This window comes from Hyperolius riggenbachi, chromosome 4, assembly GCF_040937935.1.
Source record: "Hyperolius riggenbachi isolate aHypRig1 chromosome 4, aHypRig1.pri, whole genome shotgun sequence".
Classification (NCBI taxonomy): domain Eukaryota; kingdom Metazoa; phylum Chordata; class Amphibia; order Anura; family Hyperoliidae; genus Hyperolius; species Hyperolius riggenbachi.
In genome coordinates, this window is record NC_090649.1 from 80,514,456 (window position 1) to 80,538,421 (window position 23,966).

Consider the following 23,966-nt stretch of genomic DNA (forward strand, 5'->3'; position numbering starts at 1 on the left):
GCTGCCATCTTGCTAGTGGTAATGTCAGCATTATGCATAGACCGGGAAGCATTCAATGGTGCCTATCAGGGGTGTAACTACAAATCATTGGGCTCCCCAGCAACATTTTGATAGGCCTCCCAATGTTCACATCCTATCCCATGCCAACCCCTGGTGACCCTCACAGCCTTGGGGCCCATCTCACAAGGGTCGTAAAACAAGCGTGGCCATCATGACCTTCACACCCATAACAAGTGTAGTCACAGAGACACCTGATCTGAAGGATGAACCCCCTTATCAGAGGGAGTGAAGTGGTGGTAATTGGAGCCCCCTTACAGCTCTGAGTCCCCTGTAGTTACACCTGGGCCCAGGGCTGTGGAGTAGAGGAGTCAGAGCAATTGTGGGTGTCTGGAGTCGGAGACGGGAACAACATGCACTGACTCCTAAAAAATTTAAACTGTAATTATCCCACAAGTGGGGCTTGCACTCTCTTGCAGGTAGGCACTTATCTGTTTTTAAGTAGCGCTGTTCATTTCCTTTCCATGTACTAATTTAATTCATTTTTGGTCAGCTGCTCCCACTTAGCAGCCTTGCTTTTGGTGTATATGTTACGGCCAGAACCCGAAGTTTGGCCACTTCTAGTTCTGGCCGGCCACTTCGGGTTCTGGCCGGCCAATGCGCGAAGTGGCCGCTGCGCTGCGGCCAATGTTAGAAATGGAATGATTCCTCTGAGGTTAATGTATCTTCTGGCCGCAGCGCAGCGGCCAAACGTATAACAACTTAGTGAATTTATTGCAATTCAGCTGGCGGCAATGTAACAATTCAAGCCGCCGGCTTTTTTTTTTCTGCCTCTCTCTCTCCTCTTATGGGCAGCCGGCGGGGACATGCGTGTCCCCGGGAGTCGTTCGTGGCGCCAGGGCAGCAGAGCGGGGAGGCTGCAGACATTGCTTCTGCCAGCACCCGCTCTGCAAGAACAGCAGGATCCCCCTGCCGCGACGAACGACTCCGGGCGCCGGCGGCCCATAGGAGAGCGAGAGAGGCGGGGGGGGGGGGGGGGGGAGGAGAGAGAGGCAGAGAAAAAGCCGGCGGCTTGAATTGTTACATTGCCGCCGGCTGAATTGCAATAAATTCACTACGTTGTTATACGTTTGGCCGCTGCGCTGCGGCCAGAAGATACATTAACCTCAGAGGAATCATTCCATTTCTAACATTGGCCGCAGCGCAGCGGCCACTTCGCGCATTGGCCGGCCAGAACCCGAAGTGCCCGGCCAGAACTAGAAGTGGCCAAACTTCGGGTTCTGGCCGTAACATATATACAGAGCTTCTGTTTGGGTTCAAGGTGCGTTTGTAGTTCCTGGGGGGGCTCAGCGCACCTCTGATTGGAGGCCATTCGGAGGCGACCTTTTGCACAATTTTCAATTTTCATTTTTACTTGGTGGCGCACCCAGGCTATGCATATGCATAGCTTAGGATTTAGTTAGTGTTAGGTCCCCTCCCATAGGGGGATGACTTCTCCGCAGTGGGAGGGACGAGTACTTAACAAGTTGCATGCAAGCTGTTACAGGAAACCAACATCCTTCAGTGGTAGACAGGTTATGTGTATGCTAGGTGTGTATTTTATCCCATAAGTGGGGCTTGCACTCTCTTGCAGGTAGGCACTTATCTGTTTTTAAGTAGCGCTGTTCATTTCCTTGCCATCTACTAATTTAATTCATTTTTAGTCAGTTGCTCCCACTTAGCAGCCTTGCTTTTGGTGTATATGCAGAGCTTCTGTTTGGGTTCAAGGTGCGTTTGCAGTTTTTGGGGGGGCTCAGCGCACCTCTGATTGGAGGCCATTCGGAGGCGGCCTGGTGATGCGCTGATCCACCTTTTGCACAATTTTCAATTTTCAGTTTTACTTGGTGGCGCACCCAGGCTATGCATATGCATAGCTTAGGATTTAGTTAGTCTTAGGTCCCCTCCCATCGAGGATGACTTCTTCGCAGTGGGAGGGACGAGTACTTAACAAGTTGCATGCAAGCTATTACAGGAAACTAACATCCTCCAGTGGTAGACAGGTTATATGTATGCTAGGTGTGTATTTTATCCCACAAGTGGGGCTTGCACTCTCTTGCAGGTAGGCACTTATCTGTTTTTAAGTAGCGCTGTTAATTTCCTTGCCATGTAAGTAAAAGAGAACATATGATAAAATGTTCTATTTCTCAGCTAATCTTTATCATAAATAACTTGTATATACAGGTGAAACTTGAAAAATGTGAATATTGTGAAAAAGTTAATTTATTTCAGTAATTCAACTTAAAAGGTGAAACTAATATATGAGGTAGGAACCCTTTGCGGATGTTTTGGATTAATTAGCGGATTAGAGTGACACTTGGAGCCTAGAATATTAAACATTTCCACAGTATTCTAATGATCTGAGATTTTGAGTTTGGGATTTTCAAAAGCTGTAAGCCGTAATCATCAAACTTATAACAAATAAAGGCTTAAAATATCTTGCTTTGCATGTAATGAGTCTGTTTCATATACCATATTAGTTTCACCTTTTCATTTGAATTACTGAAATAAATTGACTTTTGCACTATGTTCTTATTATACTAGTTTCACCTGTATACAGTAATAGCACTGCTTAGTTCACAAAAAATGAAAAAAAACACACACAAAAAAACAACTCAAAAATATATTTGTGCTGCAGCAATAAAGCAGTCACTGTATTTTTAAAATCAGATATAGATATCTGATTGTGATTGTATATCTGATGTGTTTACAGGAATCTTTTATATATAATAAATACCATCTCTGATGTAAGAATAAAGCCTGATGTGTAGCTGTCACTAGTAGGGATTGTGAATTAAATGCAAATAATTCTATATTGATGCAAATTTTGTTTCCAAATGTATTGTTTTTGCTCATAAAATCAATGAATTTGATATGTTGGTAAATTTGGAGTTATACAGCAGTACTATACTCTACATATGCAACTCCCCGCAGAGCTGTAGTCCAACACCCCTAAACCTGGTTCAGATCGTGCATGGAGGATGTGTAATAGAGGAAAACCCCCTCATTCTCCTGCAGAGTACTTGCACATCACTCTTACCTGTATCCACAGTTACATTGCCAGGGGCCTGATCGATGTTCTGTATTCCTGTCTTCACTACAACAAGTACTCTTACCAAAAACTTTTTTTTAAATTCTATTTAAGGACTTGTTCACACTATGAGCAATTTTGTTTGTTTTTTTAATGCTGTTAATTTAAAAAAAATCGCTTTAAAAGTGCTCATGCAATGTTGCTCTATGTGAGGGTTCTCTCATGAGCGAAGAGCTTTCTTTCCAATCGCAAATGCGGCTCCTGCACCCTTCCCTGGGCATTTTTCTATATCGGATATAGAATAGGCAAAGGCCTTTTTCTGCAAGGGTACAGGACTCCCTGCTGGAACCCGACTAATATGGGGCTTCGGTGAAACTCATACAGATAAATTGCTGGGACATTCATGTTGGCAATGACAAGTTGAGATAGCTGAAATGGGTAGAGTATCAGCTTCCTGGCCAGGAGCTTTTTGTTCCCAAAACCAAATGCCATCTTCATAAAGCTTTAAAATTCCTAAGCTTTAGCAGTGATGAAATGCCTTTTATGTTAGATACTTTTAATCAACAAGATCAGAGTTGAGGAATCAAAGTCAGTGGAATCAGAGTCGGAGTTGGATGATTTTTGTACCGACTCCACAACCATGCTGATGCCTATTAACGATACAACTTTTACAAATGATTCTTAATTTCAATTTTTTTTGCAAATTGGAGACAATCAATTGGAAATGATTGGTTGTATCCAACAATGAAGGGTTTTTCCCATTTTCTAAAGAAAACGGTTATATACAATCAATTGGAAAAAAAATAAAATCAACCATAGTAAGTGACATAAAGTTTCTGTAAATAAAGGAATCTGTGAGGAGAATTTCTGTGAGGTAAAGAATCACTTTTTTTCCTTACCATTCACATGAGTAGTTCAAAAAGGCAACAAATGATTACTGTATATCTTTGTTTGAGCTGAACTGAGTAAAGATAAAGAAATTGTCTGAAGAAAAAAAAAAGTGTAAAAAGAAAACTTATGTTCTTGTTAATATTTTAGATTAATCAATGATGCTTTGTTAAAATATATCTTTCAAGAAAAAACACTTTCAATAGGTTCTACCCATCAATGGTACAGCTCTGTTTCAGGTACAATCGTATACGATCTGAAAGACCCACTGGGCAGTTCAACAAAAAAGAAATTTACAATTGTCTATATAGTACACCTGAAGTGAGAGGGATACCGGGGCTGCCATATTTATTTCCTTTTAAACAATACTAGTTGCCTTTCAGTCCTATTGATCTCTTGGCCTGCTTGTTCAGAGTCTATGGCTAAATGTATTAGAGGCAGAAAATCAGGGGGACAGCCAAGCAATTTGCATTGTTTAAAAGGAAACAAAGATGTCAGCCTCCATATCCCTCTAACTTCACGAGTGTTTTAAAGAATTTTTTTTAAATCGATCGGTACCAACTGCTGGGGCTTTTTTAATGATTCAATTGAAATTGTCTGATCGAAATTAAGAATCATTTATAAAAATGGTATCATTATTGGGATATAATTGAAAGCAATAACTCTAATACGGAAGCAGTTACTAGTATCAGAGAAATTAACAAGTGGCCATAAAAAAATAATAATCCTTGGCTATTCGCTTTTACTCGGGATCTTCACTAATTTTTGACTTCTATGTATCAAGTTTTTGACTGCAAATGTTTTTCTGGTGCAGGGTGTACTTTAACCACTTTATCAACCACTACAGTATATCTACATCCTATGAGACTTCATTTGTTTACAAGTTTTCTCCTGTGCAAACTTCTTGCACTATATGCTGCAGCTTTAATTGGTGAAAAGGAATATATGTTCTCTGAGCCAATAAGATTGATTTTTACAATTTAAAATACTTTTTTTTTCTCAGTTCATAGTGAAAAATACTCACTGAATTTCAAAATCAAATATCCTCACCATAGATTGTGACAGGAACATAATCTAGGCTTTGTGATAAATGGTAGAAGTAGCCAAATAAAATGTTTGTTTTTTATCTACAGTAGCGCTTTTTATATTTAAACTGGAATTGGTAAAACTGAGAAATCATGTGTTTTTTCTATTTTTTTTTTCCTCTTTTTCCCATGAAAATGCATAGAAAACAAAATTGTCAGAGGGAAAAAATGCCATACAATGAAAGTTTAGATTGTCTTGAAAACGATACATATTTCATTTAGATGTCATAAGTAGGGATAAAGTTATTTCTGATTAAATAAGGACATAGCTAAAATGTCAAAACTGCTCTGGTGTGGATGGGAAGTGGTTAAGCCAACCTTTCTTAGGACAGAGGATGCTTGAAAAAGTGAAAGAAAAAGACAAAAAAACCACAAAATATTCTTATACAGAAAAACATCAATGGCTTAGAAGCCAAACAGTAGACTCCAAGACAGAAAAGTGGATTTACACTTACTTCTCCAGTCATAAAGTAAACAGCTGCATAAGCCCAAAAATCAGTCAGCGAGTATTGCTCTTTTAAATACGCGGCTTTTATCTTCTCCCATGCTTTTTGCTTTGAACATTTAGATTTCAATATCTGTTTCTCCTTCTCTTTGAGAAATTCAGCTTCTGTCCAGTTTTTTTCATTATTATACAAATATGACATGCACCTGGAAGAGTTGTACCGAGGAGGAAAAAGTTAGTTTGACAGGTTATCATTTGTCCTCACCTGGGAGATTTCATATACCTTCCTGTCCCAGAGACACAACTAGAGTTAAAGGGAACCCGAGCCGAAGCTCAGGTTCAAAAAGAGATACTTACCTAAAGACAGGATCCTCAGGATTCTATCGAAGCTTCCCTCAATGCTCTGCTGTCCCCCCATACTCGGTGTAGCCTCCAACCGCGCTACTCTCATGTTACAAGCACTGCCGTGCAGTAGCCATGTGAGCATAGCCACGTATGTGCAGTAGCATGGAGCCGCTCATGCACGAGCCATGCTGATGGAAGAGGAGGCCTTGATATGATTGCCGACAATGCCTTGTCACCAATCTTGACTTTTTGTATGTGAGGATAAGGTGGAGTACATTTGAAAAAGATGCCTATTTAAAATGGCAAAGGATAGCAGTAGCAGAATATCAGTAAATGTTCCAATATTCTACTACATTCTTACAGTAAAATATCAGAAATATTTACCAATATTTTACTATGACCTAACCTCTCCCTACACAGAGCCCTCCCGTCTGGTGCATGAACCTTAGCCTGCTATTTGTAGCTGCAATTTGCATAGCAGACACTACTTTCAACTTCAACAAAGCAAACACAAAAATGAAAATGCAAAAAATGGCTGAATTGCAAACGGACCGTAGGAACACACTGACAGTGCGGCATGCAATGCCAAAAACCACTAGTGATTCAATGCCAAGCTGCTGCAGCTAAAGCAAATAACATTTTGGAATGAATTAAAAGGGAAATAAAAACTCAGGATTGTTAATCTCTCTAATAAGGCTACATCTGGAATATGGAATTTAGTTCTGGGCACCGCATTACAGGAAAGATATTGCAGTTTTAGAGCAGGTGCAGAGTTGAGCAACAAAATTAATTAGAGGGATGGAAGGTCTCACTTACCAGGAGAGGCAGGCCTGGATTTACCTCAGGCACAGATGTCCTGGCACTTTAGAGTTCACCCACCATGAACCTACAAACCTCTGCTAACTGCACCCCAAATGTGCTTGTTGTCACTTATCCCTTACCTGTCATAGCTACAGGAGTCCCTTAATACTGAGGGTACCTCTGGCTACCTAACATTAAGTAGCTAGAGGTGCCACCAAGTATAAGGTAGGTAGAGGAACCTCAGTATTAAGTAGCTAGAGGTGCCCCCTGACTGAAGGGAGATCTCGTTAGAGGAATGCAGAGAGCAGGGTGAGTAACCTCTCATTTACACTCTCATCAGGACTCTGCATAGGGAAAGAGAGAGGCGCTCGGGGAGGGGAGTGAGCCGACATTCTATCATCAGGCGCCTGTAGGCACGTGCCTATAGTGCCTTATGGTAAATTCGGCCCTGAGCAGAGGTTAGATAAACTGGGTTTATTTAGTCTGGAGAAAGAATGCCTTAAAGGAGATCTAATTAACATGTATAAATACATCAGAGGGCAATATAAAAGCTTGGCAGATGAGCGATTTGCCCCTAGGTTTTTTGCAAAGGACTAGGGGACGTAATCTGTGCATGGAGGAAAAAAGTTTTAGCCATTTAATTAGGAAAGGGTTCTAATCTTTACCATAAGAGTGATTAAAATGTGGACTGTATGGCCACAGGAAGTAGTTAACCACTTGACCACTGAGGGTTTTTCCCCTGGAGCACCAGAGCAATTTTCACCTTTCAGCGCTCCTTCCATTCATTTGTCTATAACTTTATCATTACTTATCGTAATGAAATGAACTATATCTTGTTTTTTTCGCCACCAATTAGGCTTTCTTTAGGTGGGACATTATGCCAAGAATTATTTTATTCTAAATGTGTTTTAATGGGAAAATAGGTAAAAATTTGGGAAGAAAATCATTATTTTTCAGGTTTCGGCCACTATAGTTTTTAAATAATGCATGCTACTGTAATTAAAACCCATAAAATGTATTTGCCCATTTGTCCCGGTTATTACACCATTTAAATTAAGTCCCTATCACAATGTTTGGCGCCAATATTTTATTTGGAAATAAAGGTGAATTTTTTTCAGTTTTGCGTTCATCCCTAATTACAAGCCCATAGTTTATAAAATAACAGTGTTATACCCTCTTTACATAAATATGTAAAGAGTTCAGTCCCTAAGGTAACTATTTATGTTTTTGGGGGTTTTTTTGTAATTTTTTTTTTTTATTATTACCCCCCAAAAAAAAATTTGGGGAGTGTGGGAAGTAATGAGTTAATTTATAATGTAAAACTATGTATATGTATATGAAAAATGTTTTGGGTGTAGTTTTACTATTTGTCCAAAAGATGGCCACAGCAACTTTTTGTGAATGCGTCCTGCAAGCGTAGGAACTACGCTTGCAGGAAGTTCAGGGAGGCTGGGAAACTTTTTTTTTCACAATGATCGCGCTGCTTCTCATAGAAGCAGCCGATCATTGCTAAGGGGCTTAGATCAAAGTTCATTGATCTCCGGGCGAGCGGGTGGCGGCGTGCACGAGCGCGGGAGCGCGCGCACGAGAGAGCGGGAGCGCGCGTAGCGGGAGGTGCGTATATTTCTGTCCCTGGTGGTTAAAGGTTGTGCAAAGGGATGGAGATATAAGCACCTGCAGTGGTTAAGTGGTTAAAGGATACATCCAAGCACTGCGCAGTACCATCCCGACCTCGTCGGAGAGACCACGTGACCCGCATGATGGAGAGCAGAAGAACCCGACCCGGAACCCGACCTCGCTGCGCCAGCGTAGAAGGCCGGGAGCCACCGGAGCTCCGGCGAGGGCACAGGACGGCTGCCACGGGCTGGAGGAAGCGCCAGGTAAATGGATCTTTTTTTTTTAGGACCATGGATCACTCCTTTGAGGCAAATCCTATATCTGCATTTAAGGGGGGACTTAGATGCGTTCCTTGCATTGAAAGACATCCATGGCTATAATTACTAAGTCATTCAGTCGTGTTGATCCATGGATTTTATCTTATTGCCATCTGGAGTAGGGAAGGATTTTTTTCCCCTTTTGGGGCTAACTGGACCCTGCCTTGTAACTTTAACCCTGCCTTCCTCTGGATCAACAGGAATATGTGGGGGTGCAGGGTGGTGTTGTACTTTATTTTCAGGTTGAACTCGATGGACATGTCTTTTTTCAATCCAAATAACTATGTAACTCTAGTTTTTTGTATGAGCACTCTGCTCAGAAGTTCTGATGAATGTACGTACCAGGTGGAGCCAGATGTCCCGCCAACATAGGTAACCAGGTGTAAAAAGTTATTTTCAGCCAGTTTGGAAAGGGTGCCCAGAAATGCCACCATGGCCCGGAGTCCACCACCAGATCCCAAGATGGCAATTACAGGAGGGACAAAGTGCTACAGGAAGGGAGTATAATGAAAAGTAACTCAGTTGACAAAGGTCACATGTTCAACACTGACAATACTTGCCACAGTTAGCAGAGGCTTAGCAGAAATATTAAGGCTAGTAGCACACTAGGTAGTGCAGAAAACTATGTTTTTGCTACATTTTGCATTTCTACATTTTTGGGTGTGGCATAAAATACAGTATCATATTTATGTAATAAAAAAATGCATCAAAAAATGTATGTAAAAAGGCAGTAATCCTTAGTTTTTTCTAAGTTGATATTTTTACACCTTGTCAATAAAATGCTTTTTAAGCCACCAGGAAGCAAGAAGATACACTGAATAATTTTGACAGTACATTCCCACCAACTTTTGGAATGTTTTCAATTGTAAAGTGCTGAAAAGTTATTTTAACTTAAAGGTTAAAAATTATTTCCTAGCAGAAAACTTAGGTTAAAAGGTGAATTGCATATGGGACAAGGGCGCATATGCAATTCACTTTTTCTCCTGAGTTTTCTCCTAGTCCTAGGTGATATTTTCAAAACTTGTCATAATGAAAGGCGGATATCAGTAAATCCCAGTTTAATTATAACATTGTCATAAATATAAATGGCGGCTGCACAAGTCTTTTTTGCAGTTTTAATATTGTATATATATATATATATATATATATATATATACAGTATGCGCTTGGTTTGATCTGAGCTTGTACCAGCAAGGTACTCCTTATTTTGCCTGATGAAGCGGCTCATGCCTGCAAAATGCATTGCACTGTGGAGTATCTAATAAAGTTTTTAAGTTTTTTTTTTTTTAATCTACCTTCATTTGAAACTGATTTGAGTGTATATTATCCTGTTTTGGTGCCTCTTTTCTACAATTATCTGCACGTTTCATCCACCCTTGGTTGGAAGGGTGTAGTCCCCCCTTTTTCTTCTGATCTACAGAGAGCGACTTCTTAACCTGAGTGGGGTCAGCTCTACCCTCCCCACCTGCCTAATCAGTGGTTGCCTTACTGGCAACCCTCATTTATGAGTATAATTTCATACAAAATACTCCGTTACATAATCCTAACATACTACACTATCGCAAGCTCTTGATTTTCCCTTTTGTCTTCCTACAAATTCGTCATTAACCCCTTCCCAACCACCTAATGCCGAAAGGCGTCGGGAAGGTGGCAGCCCCAGGATTGCCTAACGCCAAAAGGCATCAAGTCCTGGGGCAAGGTCTTACAGGGGATCAATGCACGTGCATCCCCGCTTGAGTGACGGAGCTCCGCTCCATCATCAGTCTACCGTCAGCGATCTAGCAGACATCAGTCTACCAGTGGCTGCTATTTACATTGTACAGCGTTGCAATCTATTGTAGTGCTGTACTGGGGTCACTTGACTGTCCCGTAGAGAGGCTCAGATCGCTCTCCCCTCTCATAGGCTGATGCCTATGAGAGGGGCCTATGAGAGGGGATCACCCTGATTGGCTGTCGGGGGAAGGGAGGGAGAGGAGTTAAAAAAAATAGAGAAATGTATTTAAAAAAATACAAAAAAATAATAATACAATAGATAAATCAAAAAATAAATAAACATTACACCATGGATCAGAGCCAACCAACAGAAAGAAAAGGGGGCGGGATTCACCTGCGTGCTAAGTTGTGTGGCTCTGCAGCAAGCTATAACCAGCTTAGCGGTATGGACGTCCATGACTGCCACGCTGGATTGCTCTGGCCCTGGTATGCCGATTTTCATAATTGTTTTTCTTAAACTAAAGTGCTAGCTGCGTGTTTATACCGATTGCCGCCACTCGCCTCCAATGCGCTGCTACCCACCGCGTAATAGGGCCCCCATGAGACCCCTTTGCGCAGCCTGGCCTATCAGCGCCAGACTGCGCTAAGGGGTGGATCGGGACTCCCTCCGACACCATGACATGGATGATGTCGATGACGTCATCCCGATTCTGAACGGGATTACCTGTTTGCTCTGATCGGCGGAGGCGATCGGAAGGGGTGGGGGGATGCTGCTGCACAGCGGCTATCATGTAGCTAGCGCTAGGCTAGCTACATGATTAAAAAAAAATAAATTAAAAAATGTGCTGCGCCGCCGCCCTGGCCGTTCTAATAGAACGCCAGGGTGGTTAAAGCTGCAGAGCACTAAATTGTAAAACATAGCCTGGTAACTATTAAGTGTAAGTGTAAGCCTATAGTCCTGAACTGGCTAAAGTATACCAGAAAGGTCGCAATAAAAAAATGTAATACTCACCTGCGCCAGTCCCATGAGCAGCAATGTGCCCCTCGCCATGCTCCCGAGTGCCGCCGTTCTCCTCGTATCAGTGTCGGTAATCTGGCTCAGCCGCACCATTCAGCTCTTATGCGCATGGGTGGCCCTCCTTGCTGACTGGCACGACTGAGCCAGATTACCGGCACCGATAGGCAGAGAATGGAGGCACTCGGGGGTGGGGCAAGGGATACATCACCACTCATGGGGCTGTAGGAAGCCCCAGGTGAGTATAAGATCTTTTTTCACACACAAACACACACACATGCTCTCCATGGACAGTAAGCTAGTGATGGAAGTTTGGTTACCTCTTCTACATTGTAGCCTTGTTTTATAAGAGCCGCTGTTACTTTCTTATGCCTCGCCTTGATAGATAATTCTTCCCCTTCTGACCTGTTAGGAAAGGAAAAACAGATGTAAGAAAAAAAAAACAGCTGAAAGATGTTAAAGTACATAAGACATTAAGTTATGTTTTTTTTGTGTTTTTTTTAAAACCTTGATTGCAGTTATTTATTCATTTATTTATTTATAATTACGTGAGTCAAAGATCATAAATCTCAGCTCACATCTTTATGGCCACTAAACCAATAATAGCCAACTCATGGGAATCAAAAGGATTAACATTTATGTTTCCACCACTTTGGAGGCTTGTTGTATGTTCTTGTGTGGTAAAACATTTACAGTATATGTTCTCCCTGCGTTTGTATGGGTTTCCTATGTGCTCCCTAGTCTCCTCCCCTATTTTAATATATTTCTATGCTAACTGCCTTCCACTTCCCCTAACCCACCCCTGCCCCCACCTTCAGAAATGTTGGCTGTCAATTATGGTAGAGACAGTAGACTGTGACAGTGGTAGGGATTATATTGTGAGCTCCTCTGAGGACAGTCAGTGACATGACTATGTACTTGGTAATGCGCTGCGGAAGATGTCAGTGCTATATAAATGCAAAATAATATTACTAATGTGATGAGAATCAGTTAGCCACATACACTAGGATAGTGTATGAGAACCTTGGGGCGGAGGCAGGGCCGGATTTAGGCCAAGGCCTCTTACGGCATGGCCTAGGACAAAACAGGAGCAAGGACACCAAAGCAGCAGGCTAAACTGGTGCAGCATTTGTAAGCTTGCAAATGCTGCAATGCAGGGAGATCAGGCTAGCGCTTGACAGCGGTACTCTGCTGCTAGTCACCTGTGCAGCAGCAACCTTGCTCTCTGTGCACATTTGCATAGTACCTTTGGCTATGGACTTGGGCAGCATTGAAGACAGAATGAAGAGGGGCTTCTGCACTGGAGATGAGTGGAGAAATTAGTGACACTGATGGCTGCTGCATTGTGAAGGCGAGCTGGCTACCTATACTGAAAGTGGGTGGGAAAAGGAGGGATTAAGGGAGTCATCTGGCTACCTATATTGGAGGGAAAGGGGGGAGTCATCTGGCTACCTATATTGGAGGGAAAGGGGGAGGAGTCATCTGGCTACCTATATTGGAGGGAAAGGGGGACGGGTCATCTGGCTACCAATACTGGGGAGGGTCATCAGGCTACCTATACTAAAGGGAAGGGAGGGGGGTACATCTAGCTACCTATACTGGAGGGAAGGGGAGAGGGGTCATCTTGCTACCTTTACTAAAGGGGGGCGGCTGGTGACAGTGGCCTTGGGCGATAAAGAGTACAAATCCAGCCCAGGGCAGGGGGGGGGTTGTATAATTCAACAAGGGTGGGAGTAGCTATGTTAAATTTAGGGCAAGTAGACTCTTATTGTTATTATATTATACCAGACAAGAGATTACTATTTTGGTGAGGAAGCTACATGGTCACATTACATAAAATGGCAAACCACAGGGCTATGTTACAAAGACTGATCACATTTGTAATATTGACTGCCCTTTAATATTTTAACGCATGTGTTAGAGTGTGTTGTACAATCTAATGTTAAGTAAATAGAAATGGCTGTTACTTACCGACTCACAATGTACTCCTTACTCTGTAGGAAAAAGACAAATTTACTGTTTATGCATATACAGATGGTAAAAGGTATAGTTTGCATTTCATTCACAGAATATTGCTGTGGTCAGACATGCATATAGGGTTCAAAATTCTGTTATAGGAGGCTAGAGGCGGTTTTGCCCATTTTTGTGCCTCAGTCCCCCTTTGCCATCTCTGCCCCCTGCATGTCCCTCTGTGCCTCCCCCTGTGCCTTCTTCTGTCCCCCTTAAACTCCAACAGGCCCCCTGTGCCTCCTGTGTCCATGTGCCACCTTCTGTTACCTTGTGCTACCTCTACCCTCCTGCACATCCCTCTGTGTGTGCCTCCTTCTGTCCCCCTTCTGTCTCCCTTTGTGTGTCCCCCTGTGCCTCCTTCTGTCTACTTGTGCCACTATTTGTCCCGGTCCCCATCCTGCTCTCCCCCAGCTCAGTGTGTAAATGCAGAGAATAGCGCAGCAGAAGCTGTGCGCTCAGCTCCCCGCTGTAGTCCATCACTGTACCTGTCTAACCCTACTGTCTGTCTACTGCTTCCTGCTTGGGAACAAGTGGAAGCACAACACTGGACTCCAGTGGAGAAGTGAGAGCACAGCTTCTGCTGCATTTGCATACTGGGCTGGGGGAGTCCAGGAAGGGGGTGTGCAATGAAATGCAACAGCATCGGTTTGTGTCTCGGAGGCTCCCTGTATTATGCATCCACTTTATATGGCACATGGATTATATTCTCTAGTGTGTGTGTGGATTTTGGTGGGTTTTTTTTTTTAGGGGGGTTGGGCGAACACCTAGATGTTCGGGTTCGAGAACGTTCGCCGAACATCGCCGCGATGTTCGGGTGTTCGCGCCGAACTCCGAACATAATGGAAGTCAATGGGGACCCGAACTTTCGTGCTTTGTAAAGCTTCCTTACATGCTACATACCCCAAATTAACAGGGTATGTGCACCTTGGGAGTGGGTACAAGAGGAAAAAAAAATATTTGAAAAAGAGCTTATAGTTTTTGAGAAAATTGATTCTAAAGTTTCAAAGGAAAAACTGTCTTTTAAATGTGGAAAATGTCATGTTTCTTTGCACAGGTAACATGCTTTTTTTCGCCATGCAGTCATAAATGTAATACAGAGAAGAGGTTCCACGAAAAGGGACCGGTAACGCTAACCCAGCACCAGCAGCAGCACACGTGATGGAACAGGAGGAGGCGCAGGAGGAGAAGGCCACGCTTTGTGAGACACAACAACCCAGGCCTTGCATGAGGACAAGAAGCGTGCGGATAGCATGCTTTGTACCGCCATGCAGTCATAAATGTAATAAAGATAAGTGGTTCAATAAACAGGGACCACGCGGCAACGCTAACCCAGCAGCAGCAGACATGATGGAACAGGAGGAGGCGCAGGAGGAGAAGGCCACGCTTTGTGAGACACAACAACCCAGGCCTTGCATGAGGACAAGAAGCGTGCGGATAGCATGCTTTGTACCGCCATGCAGTCATAAATGTAATAAAGATAAGTGGTTCAATAAACAGGGACCACGCGGCAACGCTAACCCAGCAGCAGCAGACGTGATGGAACAGGAGGAGGCGTAGGAGGAGAAGGCCACGCTTTGTGAGACACAACAACCCAGGCCTTGCATGAGGACAAGAAGCGTGCGGATAGCATGCTTTGTACCGCCATGCAGTCATAAATGTAATAAAGATAAGTGGTTCAATAAACAGGGACCACGCGGCAACGCTAACCCAGCAGCAGCAGACGTGATGGAACAGGAGGAGGCGCAGGAGGAGAAGGCCACGCTTTGTGAGACACAACAACCCAGGCCTTGCATGAGGACAAGAAGCGTGCGGATAGCATGCTTTGTACCGCCATGCAGTCATAAATGTAATAAAGATAAGTGGTTCAATAAACAGGGACCACGCGGCAACGCTAACCCAGCAGCAGCAGACGTGATGGAACAGGAGGAGGCGCAGGAGGAGAAGGCCACGCTTTGTGAGACACAACAACCCAGGCCTTGCATGAGGACAAGAAGCGTGCGGATAGCATGCTTTGTACCGCCATGCAGTCATAAATGTAATAAAGATAAGTGGTTCAATAAACAGGGACCACGCGGCAACGCTAACCCAGCAGCAGCAGACGTGATGGAACAGGAGGAGGCGCAGGAGGAGAAGGCCACGCTTTGTGAGACACAACAACCCAGGCCTTGCATGAGGACAAGAAGCATGCGGATAGCATGCTTTGTACCGCCATGCAGTCATAAATGTAATAAAGATAAGAGGTTCCATAAACAGGGAGGGACCGGCAACGCTAACCCAGCAGCAGCAGCAGCACACGTGATGAAACAGGAGCAGGCGCAGGAGGAGAAGGCCATGCTTTTTGAGACACAACAACCCAGGCCTTGCATGAGGACAAAAAGCGTGCGGATATAGCAGCAATGCTTTTTGCCGCCATGCAGTCATAAATGTAATACAGATGAGAGGTTCAATAAACAGGGACCGGAAACGCTACACCATCCCAGATGTTCATTGGTCATGTTACTTGGTTGGGGTCCTGGAGTGTTGCGTAGTCATTTCCAATCCAGGATTGATTCATTTTAATTTGAGTCAGACGGTCTGCATTTTCTGTGGAGAGGCGGATACGCCGATCTGTGACGATGCCTCCGGCAGCACTGAAACAGCGTTCCGACATAACGCTGGCTGCCGGGCAAGCCAGCACCTCTATTGCGTACATTGCCAGTTCGTGCCAGGTGTCTAGCTTCGATACCCAATAGTTGAAGGGTGCAGATGGATTGTTCGACACAGCTACGTCATCTGACATGTAGTCCTTGACCATCTTCTCCAGGCGATCGGTGTTGGAGGTGGATCTGCACGCTTCCTGTTCAGTGGGCTGCTGCTGCATGGGTGTCAGAAAATTTTCCCACTCCAAGGACACTGCCGATACCATTCCCTTTTGGGCACTAGCTGCGGCTTGCGTTGTTTGCTGCCCTCCTGGTCGTCCTGGGTTTGCAGAAGTCAGTCTGTCGGCGTACAACTGGCTAGAGGAGGGGGAGGATGTAAATCTCCTCTCTAAAGTCTCCACAAGGGCCTGCTGGTATTCTTCCATTTTGACCTGTCTGACTCTTTCTTCAAGCAGTTTTGGAACATTGTGTTTGTACCGTGGATCCAGAAGGGTATAAACCCAGTAATTGGTGTTGTCCAGAATGCGCACAATGCGTGGGTCGCGTTCAATGCAGTCTAGCATGAATTGAGCCATGTGTGCCAGAGTCCTACCAGAATCCTCATCATCCTCTTGTGAGCGTTGTGATAGTTGTTGTGATGCATCATAGTCGTCACCTTCCTCCTGGTCTGCTTCTGCTGACCATTCGCGCTGAATTGTGGAAGTCCAACGTGCACCGCTCTGGCCCTCGTCAGTGGTGGCAGGAAATTCCTGCTCCAACTCCAGCTGTTCCTCCTCCTCTTCTTCGTCATAGCTGCTGGGGCCAGCGTTCCCTGAGGCGGATGGCCTGATGTTGGTACCATCACGCTGATCGTTTTCTCCTTTAGATTCCCCCAGTTGCATCATGACAGCTGTTTCCTTGATTTTCAACATTGACCTCTTCAGTAAACACAGCAGTGGTATGGTAATGCTGACTGAAGAGTTGTCACTGCTCACAAGCAACGTGGATTGCTCAAAATTTTGGAGGACTTGGCAGAGGTCCAACATGTTGGCACAATCGGATCCACAGAAGCTTGGCAGCTGTCCGGATGCGCCTCGGTACTGCGCCGTCATGTACTGGACCACTGCACTCTTCTGCTCGCAAAAGCGTGCTAGCATGTGCAGCGTAGAATTCCAGCGCGTAGGGACATCACACAGCAAGCGATGGTGGGGGAGATTGAAGCGCTCCTGCATCTTGGCGAGTGCCCCCGAAGCAGTACTGGAATTTCTACAATGTTTGGCCACTCGACGCACCTTCAACAGAAGATCGGCCACGCCTGGGTATGTCCTCAGGAAGCGCTGAACTACTAGGTTCATCACGTGCGCCAGGCAAGGGATGTGTGTCAGCTTAGCCAACCTTAAAGAGAATCTGTACTCTGAAATTCTTACAATAAAAAGCATACCATTCTATTCATTATGTGCTCCTGGTCCCCTCTGTGCTGTTTCTGCCATTCTCTGCTGCAAACCTGGCTTGTAATTGCCAGTTTTAGGCAGTGTTTACAAACAAACTAACCAGCTTCTAATAGGCTCAGCTAAGCAGAGTGTGTTAGTCACACAGAGCCTGCAGGGGGTGTGTACAGCTTCTAGCTAATCACAAGCAGCCCTGCACATTCCAGTCTGACTGCCTCAGCCTGACTGTGCCGACTATAGAGAGAAGATTAGATCATATAACAGAGATAACACAGCTACTGTGCAATTAGGAAAAGCTGCAGTAAGCCAGACCACATTAGAAAAGGCATAGGAACTTATAGCATAGAAGAAATAAAGATAAACAATTTGTTACAGAGTCTCTTTAAAGCGCGAATGAGATTACTCCCATTATCACACACAACCATGCCCGGTTTCAGGTCCAGCGGTGCCAGCCACAAATCCGTCTGTTCCTTTATTCCCTTCCAAATTTCCTCCCCTGTGTGCTGCTTATCCCCAAGGCAGATCAGCTTCAGCAACGCTTGCTGACGCATGCCAACAGCTGTGCTGCACTGCTTCCACGATCCTACTGCTGCTGGGTTAGCGTTTCCGGATGAGGTACAGCTTTGAGATGCGTTGGAGGAGAAGGAGTCAGAGAGGTAGGTGCTGCTGTTGTTATCCAGTGGGAGGGATGGCGGTGCAGCTGTTTGCGGCGTGGGCAACACCCGCGCCGTAGCAGGTGAGGAATCGCTGCCAGGCTCCACAAGGTTCACCCAGTGCGCGGTAAGGGAGATGTATCGACCCTGGCTGAATGCACTTGTCCAGGTGTCAGTGGTGAGGTGAACCTTGCAGGCAACGGCATTCTTCAAGCTTCGGGTTATTTTGCTGACCACGTGCTCATGCAACTCAGGCACTGCAGAGCGCGCAAAGTGGTAGCGGCTGGGAAGCACGTAACATGGGATGGCCACTGACATCATGCCCTTGAAGCTGTTTGTCTCCACCACTCGATATGGCAGCATTTCGCAGGCCAGAAGCTTGGCTATGCTGGCTGTTACTGCCACGGCCCGGGGGTCATTTGCTGGCAATTTCCTCTTGCGCTCAAACATCTCCGACACAGACAACTGAACCGTAGCGCTGCACACGGAAGGGCTGTTGGTTGTTGTGTTTGATGAACACTGGGAGACCTCAAGAGCACTACTCCGGAAAGTGACAGTGTCAGCGTCGTCTGATGTTTGTGAATGTTGTGAACCACGCAATGGCTGGGCTACCGCTGCTGCTGAAGCGGGTCTGGTGGTGAGTCTGGTGAACCCAAGGGAGGCAGTGTTGCTGGTACCCTGTCCTGCCGAGTTTGCCCACAGAGTAGGATGTTTGGATAGCATGTGGCGGCTCATGCTGGTGGTGGAGAGGTTGTTAATACTTTTCCCCCTGCTCAGGCGGGTCTTGCACACCTTGCAAATCGCCATGGTAACATCCTCAGTGCAGTCTTCAAAGAAAGCCCAGACTTTGGAGCACCTGCCTTGCTGGCGATTTCTGTTTGCTCCTCTTTTGCCTCTCACTTGAACTTCCACGCTTGTGGTGCCTGAAATTGCGCGCCGCCTACCTTGTGGTACAAGGCGAACTCGTGCAGCAGTGGGTTCTTCAACAGACTCATCTGTGCTGCTGCTACGACGGCGATGTTCTCGTTCACAAACAAAATCTGGGTCTCTGTCCACATTGTCCATACCCTCCTCTTCCATCTCCTCAAACTCGTCATATGTCATTGTGGGGGGCCGCCGCCGTGGAGTAGAGCTCCCCAGAACAACCTCTGCGCAGCTCACTCCAACGTCGTCTTCCAGATCTTGTCGGCCGACCTCCTGCAATTGCAACCCCTCCTGCCCAACTTGCTCTGGGATTTGGGTTTCCGAGTCCTCCTCGGACTCGCCTTGTATTTCAGTGCGCGGTGCATTTCTCACAGTTAATGGTTGTGAATCCGGGCACAACATTTCTGGCTGTTCCTCCATTGACCTTTGAAAGGTGGAAGTTTGTTGGGCTGGGAATAGCTCCTGCGAATACCCCATTGTGTCCTGAGGTAATTCATCGGACTGGTTATCTGGCAGTTGTGTGCGTGGTGTCGCTGCCGGTTGTGTCAGCTTTGTGCCCACTGGCTCCTTGTAACTGGCTGAGGACTCGGACCTCGTGCGTGATGTGCTGGTGCTGCTTAACCCACTGCTGGACGCTTGAGAGGTCATCCAAGTAATTATCTGGTCCTGTTCTTTTGGATCTGTGAGGGTTGTTGTCCTGGACAACATGGGCGGTATTGAGTGGGTTTTCTTGGGTGCTCCCCTGTGGCCTGTACGTGAACCGTCAGGGGAAACACCTCTTCCCTTGCCCCTTCCTCTTTCACCGGATTTCTTCCTCATTTCACTTATCCTTACAGTACACGCTGACTGGCAGCAGTACAGTGGCAGTACAGAAATGCTATACAGTACCACTATTCCCAGCAGCGACACAGAGCACAATGCTATACAGTGGCGGGTGAGCGGTGTACCACTATTCCCAGCAGCGACACAGAGCACAATACTATACAGTGGCGGGTGAGCGGTGTACTACTGTTCCCAGGCCCAGCAGACACAGAGTGGAAGTAAACACAATGCTATATAGTCTGGCTGAGCCGTGTACACAGAGTGGCAGTACACACAATGCTATATAGTCTGGCTGAGCGGTGTACACAGAGTGGCAGTACACACAATGCTATATAGTCAGGCTGAGCCGTGTACACAGAGTGGCAGTAAACACAATGCTATATATAGCGTGGCTGAGCGAGGTGCACAGTGGCAGTACACACAATGCTATATAGTCAGGCTAAGCCGTGTACACAGAGTGTCAGAAAACACAATGCTATATATAGCGTGGCTGAGCGAGGTGCACAGTGGCAGTACACACAATGCTATATAGTCAGGCTGAGCCGTGTACACAGAGTGTCAGTAAACAATGGTATATAGTCTGGCTGAGCGGTGTACACAGAGTGTCAGTAAACAATGGTATATAGTCTGGCTGAGCGGTGTACACAGAGTGGCAGTAAACACAATGCTATATATAGCGTGGCTGAGCGAGGTGCACAGTGGCAGTACACACAATGCTATATAGTCAGGCTGAGCCGTGTACACAGAGTGGCAGTACACACAATGCTATATAGTCTGGCTGAGCGGTGTACACAGAGTGGCAGTACACACAATGCTATATAGTCTGGCTGAGCCGTGTACACAGAGTGGCAGTACACACAATGCTATATAGTCTGGCTGAGCGGTGTACACAGAGTGGCAGTAAACACAATGCTATATATAGCGTGGCTGAGCGAGGTGCACAGTGGCAGTACACACAATGCTATATAGTCAGGCTGAGCCGTGTACACAGAGTGGCAGTACACACAATGCTATATAGTCTGGCTGAGCGGTGTACACAGAGTGGCAGTACACACAATGCTATACAGTCTGGCTGAGCCGTGTACACAGAGTGGCAGTACACACAATGCTATATAGTCTGGCTGAGCCGTGTACACAGAGTGGCAGTAAACACAATGCTATATATAGCGTGGCTGAGCGAGGTGCACAGTGGCAGTACACACAATGCTATATAGTCTGGCTGAGCCGTGTACACAGAGTGGCAGTAAACACAATGCTATATATAGCGTGGCTGAGCGAGGTACACAGTGGCAGTACACACAATGCTATATAGTCTGGCTGAGCCGTGTACACAGAGTGGCAGTAAACACAATGCTATATATAGCGTGGCTGAGCGAGGTGCACAGTGGCAGTACACACAATGCTATATAGTCAGGCTGAGCCGTGTACACAGAGTGTCAGAAAACACAATGCTATATATAGCGTGGCTGAGCGAGGTACACAGTGGCAGTAAACAATGCTATATATAGTGTGGCTGAGCGAGCGGTGTACTACTGTTCCCAGCAGCGACACACAATGACTGGGGGGGACCCTGGCTAGCGTGGCTGGAGAGCGAACTACCCTGCCTGCCTACCCAAAGCTAAACCCACAGACAAATGGCGGAGATATGACGTGGTTCGGGTATTTATTTACCCGAACCACGTGACCGTTCGGCCAATCAGAGCGCGTTCGGGCCCGAACCACGTGACCCGTTCGGCCAATCACAGCGCTAGCCGAACGTTCGGGGAACGTTCGGCCATGCGCTCTTAGTTCGGCCATGTGGCCGAACGGTTTGGCCGAGCACCGTCAGGTGTTCGGCCGAACTCGAACATCACCCGAACAGGGTGATGTTCTGCAGAACCCGAACAGTGGCGAACACTGTTCGCCCAACACTAGGGGGATGTGACGCAGGACTTCTTGTCTGAGGTGACAAAAAGGATAGAAATGGTCCTGAGTAGGGGAGTACACTGTTGCTTTTCCCCAATGATGACCTCTTTGCTCGCTCTCCTCTCACTTCTCCTCCTACTCTGACTGCATGCTGTTGTGGGATGTGGGTGTGGGGGCACCCTCTAGAAAAAGGCACAGGAGACAAAAGTGGGAACCCAATGGTGTAGTATGTGAAAACAATTGGCAATGGTAAAAGTGAAATACTACTGACAAAGGTGGGTTGCAGGGGGGCAACCGACCACAGGAAGCAGGTGGAGACAATATACCCGACTACACTTGGGGTGGTCACTGGGGACCTGGCTCTCCTTGGTGAAAGAAAGAGGACAGATAACCACCGTGGTCTAGGCCACGTGTGTTCTGTCTCCACCCCTCAAACGGGTGAGGTATAGGGGTTTGATTGCACAATACAGATATTAGAGGCGCCCTGGTGTAATATAAAAGCATCTAAAAACAATTTCAATGAGAAAATGATTTTGAGGTAGCTTACCTCAATGACGAAAAACTCTTTGTGTTAACAAAGGTTTTTACTAGTAGCACAGGCAACGCATTTCGCAGGTCTGAGCCCGCTTCTTCAGGCCAATAAAAAGTGCCAGACTAAATGAAAGATCTAGCATAGGGAGCCTCAGTCCCTACCACAGTCTAAATACATTTTTTGGGGGGGTTGAGACAGCTAAAGGGCACCTGTGACGAGAGGGATATGGAGGCTGCCATATTAATTTCCTTTTCTACAATACCAGTTGCCTGGCTATGCCACTGATCCCCTGCCTCTAATACTTTTAGCCATAGACCCTGAACAAGCAGGCAGCAGATCAGGTGTTTCTGACATTACTGGTTCTTTGATGGAGTAGTGAATGATGTATTACGATATTTCACTTCCGATCAGAATTATCTGATCGACTGAACAATTTTTAGCTAGAAATTGGATAGTTAATGGTAACATTAAAGGTGGCCACTAATGATCCAATTTCTAGCGAAAAATCGTTCGAGCGATCAGATATTCTGATCGGAAGTTAAATCGTTCACTACACCATCAACAAAACAATCTTTGCTTCCTATCTATCACAACCAACAAGAAAATCCAAATTGTGGTTTGACGAAAATCCAATCGGACGACTGTTTTTATCATCGTTTGTAATCCATTGGTCCCATCAATGGATATTATTTACAACCAATCCGATCAGAATTTCTGATCGCTCAAAAGATTTTTCGCTAGAAATTGGACTGTTAGTGGCCACCTTTATACTTTGCAAAGGCTTTTGATATTGTTGTCTGGTGCAGAAACTGAGGATGCAAGGTATATGAGAGCAGAGCCGGGACCAGGTCCTCCAGCACCCAAGGCTGAGACACCAAAGTGCGCCCCTCCATCCCTCCCACCCCAGCCGTCACACACTGATTGCTATTAGACTAAGAGGCGCCCCAGGGCCCCCAACACATTAATCTCTGGTTCCCTGGCTTGCAGTCACTGCCATGTATCCCCTTTTCTTATTTCTCTCTGCTTCAAACACAATAGGGGAATGACAGCTGAGTGAGTTGTGCGCCCCCCTCCTACACTGCGCCCTGAGGCTGGAGCCTCTCCAGCCTATACCCGGCCCTGCAGGGGAGAATGCATGCACATATAGTCAGAACGGGTAGTAGTTTATGATTCACACTCAGAATGGGAAGTATATGCAGTATGTCATCATTGTTATGAAAATGTAAATAAAGTCACTCACCTCAGCCGTCTCCATCGAAAAGCAATGAATTGTTATCACTAAACGTTTCTAAAACACAAGGATAAAAATGTGATAAAAAAAAACAAAAACAAACGAGAGCAGGGAGACTTCTATATTTAATGTAGAAGTAAGTAACTATACATACAGTGACTGCTTTGATAAGCGGAAGAAAGTCAGTGTGATCATGCAGGGAGAGTGAAAATGACTAGTGTCTCTGATGTTTTTATAACCCCAACCTCCACAGACGACTGTTACATCATACCGTCCACTCCTTTTCATCAGAAATCTTAGTTTACACGACTTACCTATTGTCCTTGACTTGTAACATATATACTGTCTGCCAAGTCAAATTCCTTGTAAGTGCAAAGGCCAAATATATTGATTCTGATTATGCGCCAGTAAACTGAGAGATCTCAAGTTCAAAAGATTTAGTATTCTACTGAAGTAATTGTGTGAGACAAAGAGTAAGGTTAGGAGCGGCACACCTTGCCGGAAGTATCAGGGTGCTGAACCAAGGAGGCAAA

General features: G+C 45.4%; 1 protein-coding gene across 1 annotated transcript in view; it reads right to left on the reverse strand.

Moving 5' to 3' along the window:
• The window catches only part of LOC137570393 (cytosolic phospholipase A2 gamma-like), a 130,507-nt gene extending 106,888 nt beyond the window's left edge, over nt 1-23,619 (reverse strand). The window contains exons 1-6 of the mRNA XM_068279075.1: nt 23,588-23,619; nt 23,443-23,490; nt 13,262-13,284; nt 11,611-11,695; nt 8,905-9,050; nt 5,493-5,688 (exon numbers count right to left, since the gene is read on the reverse strand). Of these exons, the coding sequence (XP_068135176.1) occupies nt 5,493-5,688; nt 8,905-9,050; nt 11,611-11,695; nt 13,262-13,284; nt 23,443-23,457 (465 nt within the window). The 5' untranslated portion in view covers nt 23,458-23,490; nt 23,588-23,619. The remainder of the gene's footprint in view (nt 1-5,492; nt 5,689-8,904; nt 9,051-11,610; nt 11,696-13,261; nt 13,285-23,442; nt 23,491-23,587) is intronic.
• Between the last annotated feature and the right edge of the window lie 347 nt (nt 23,620-23,966).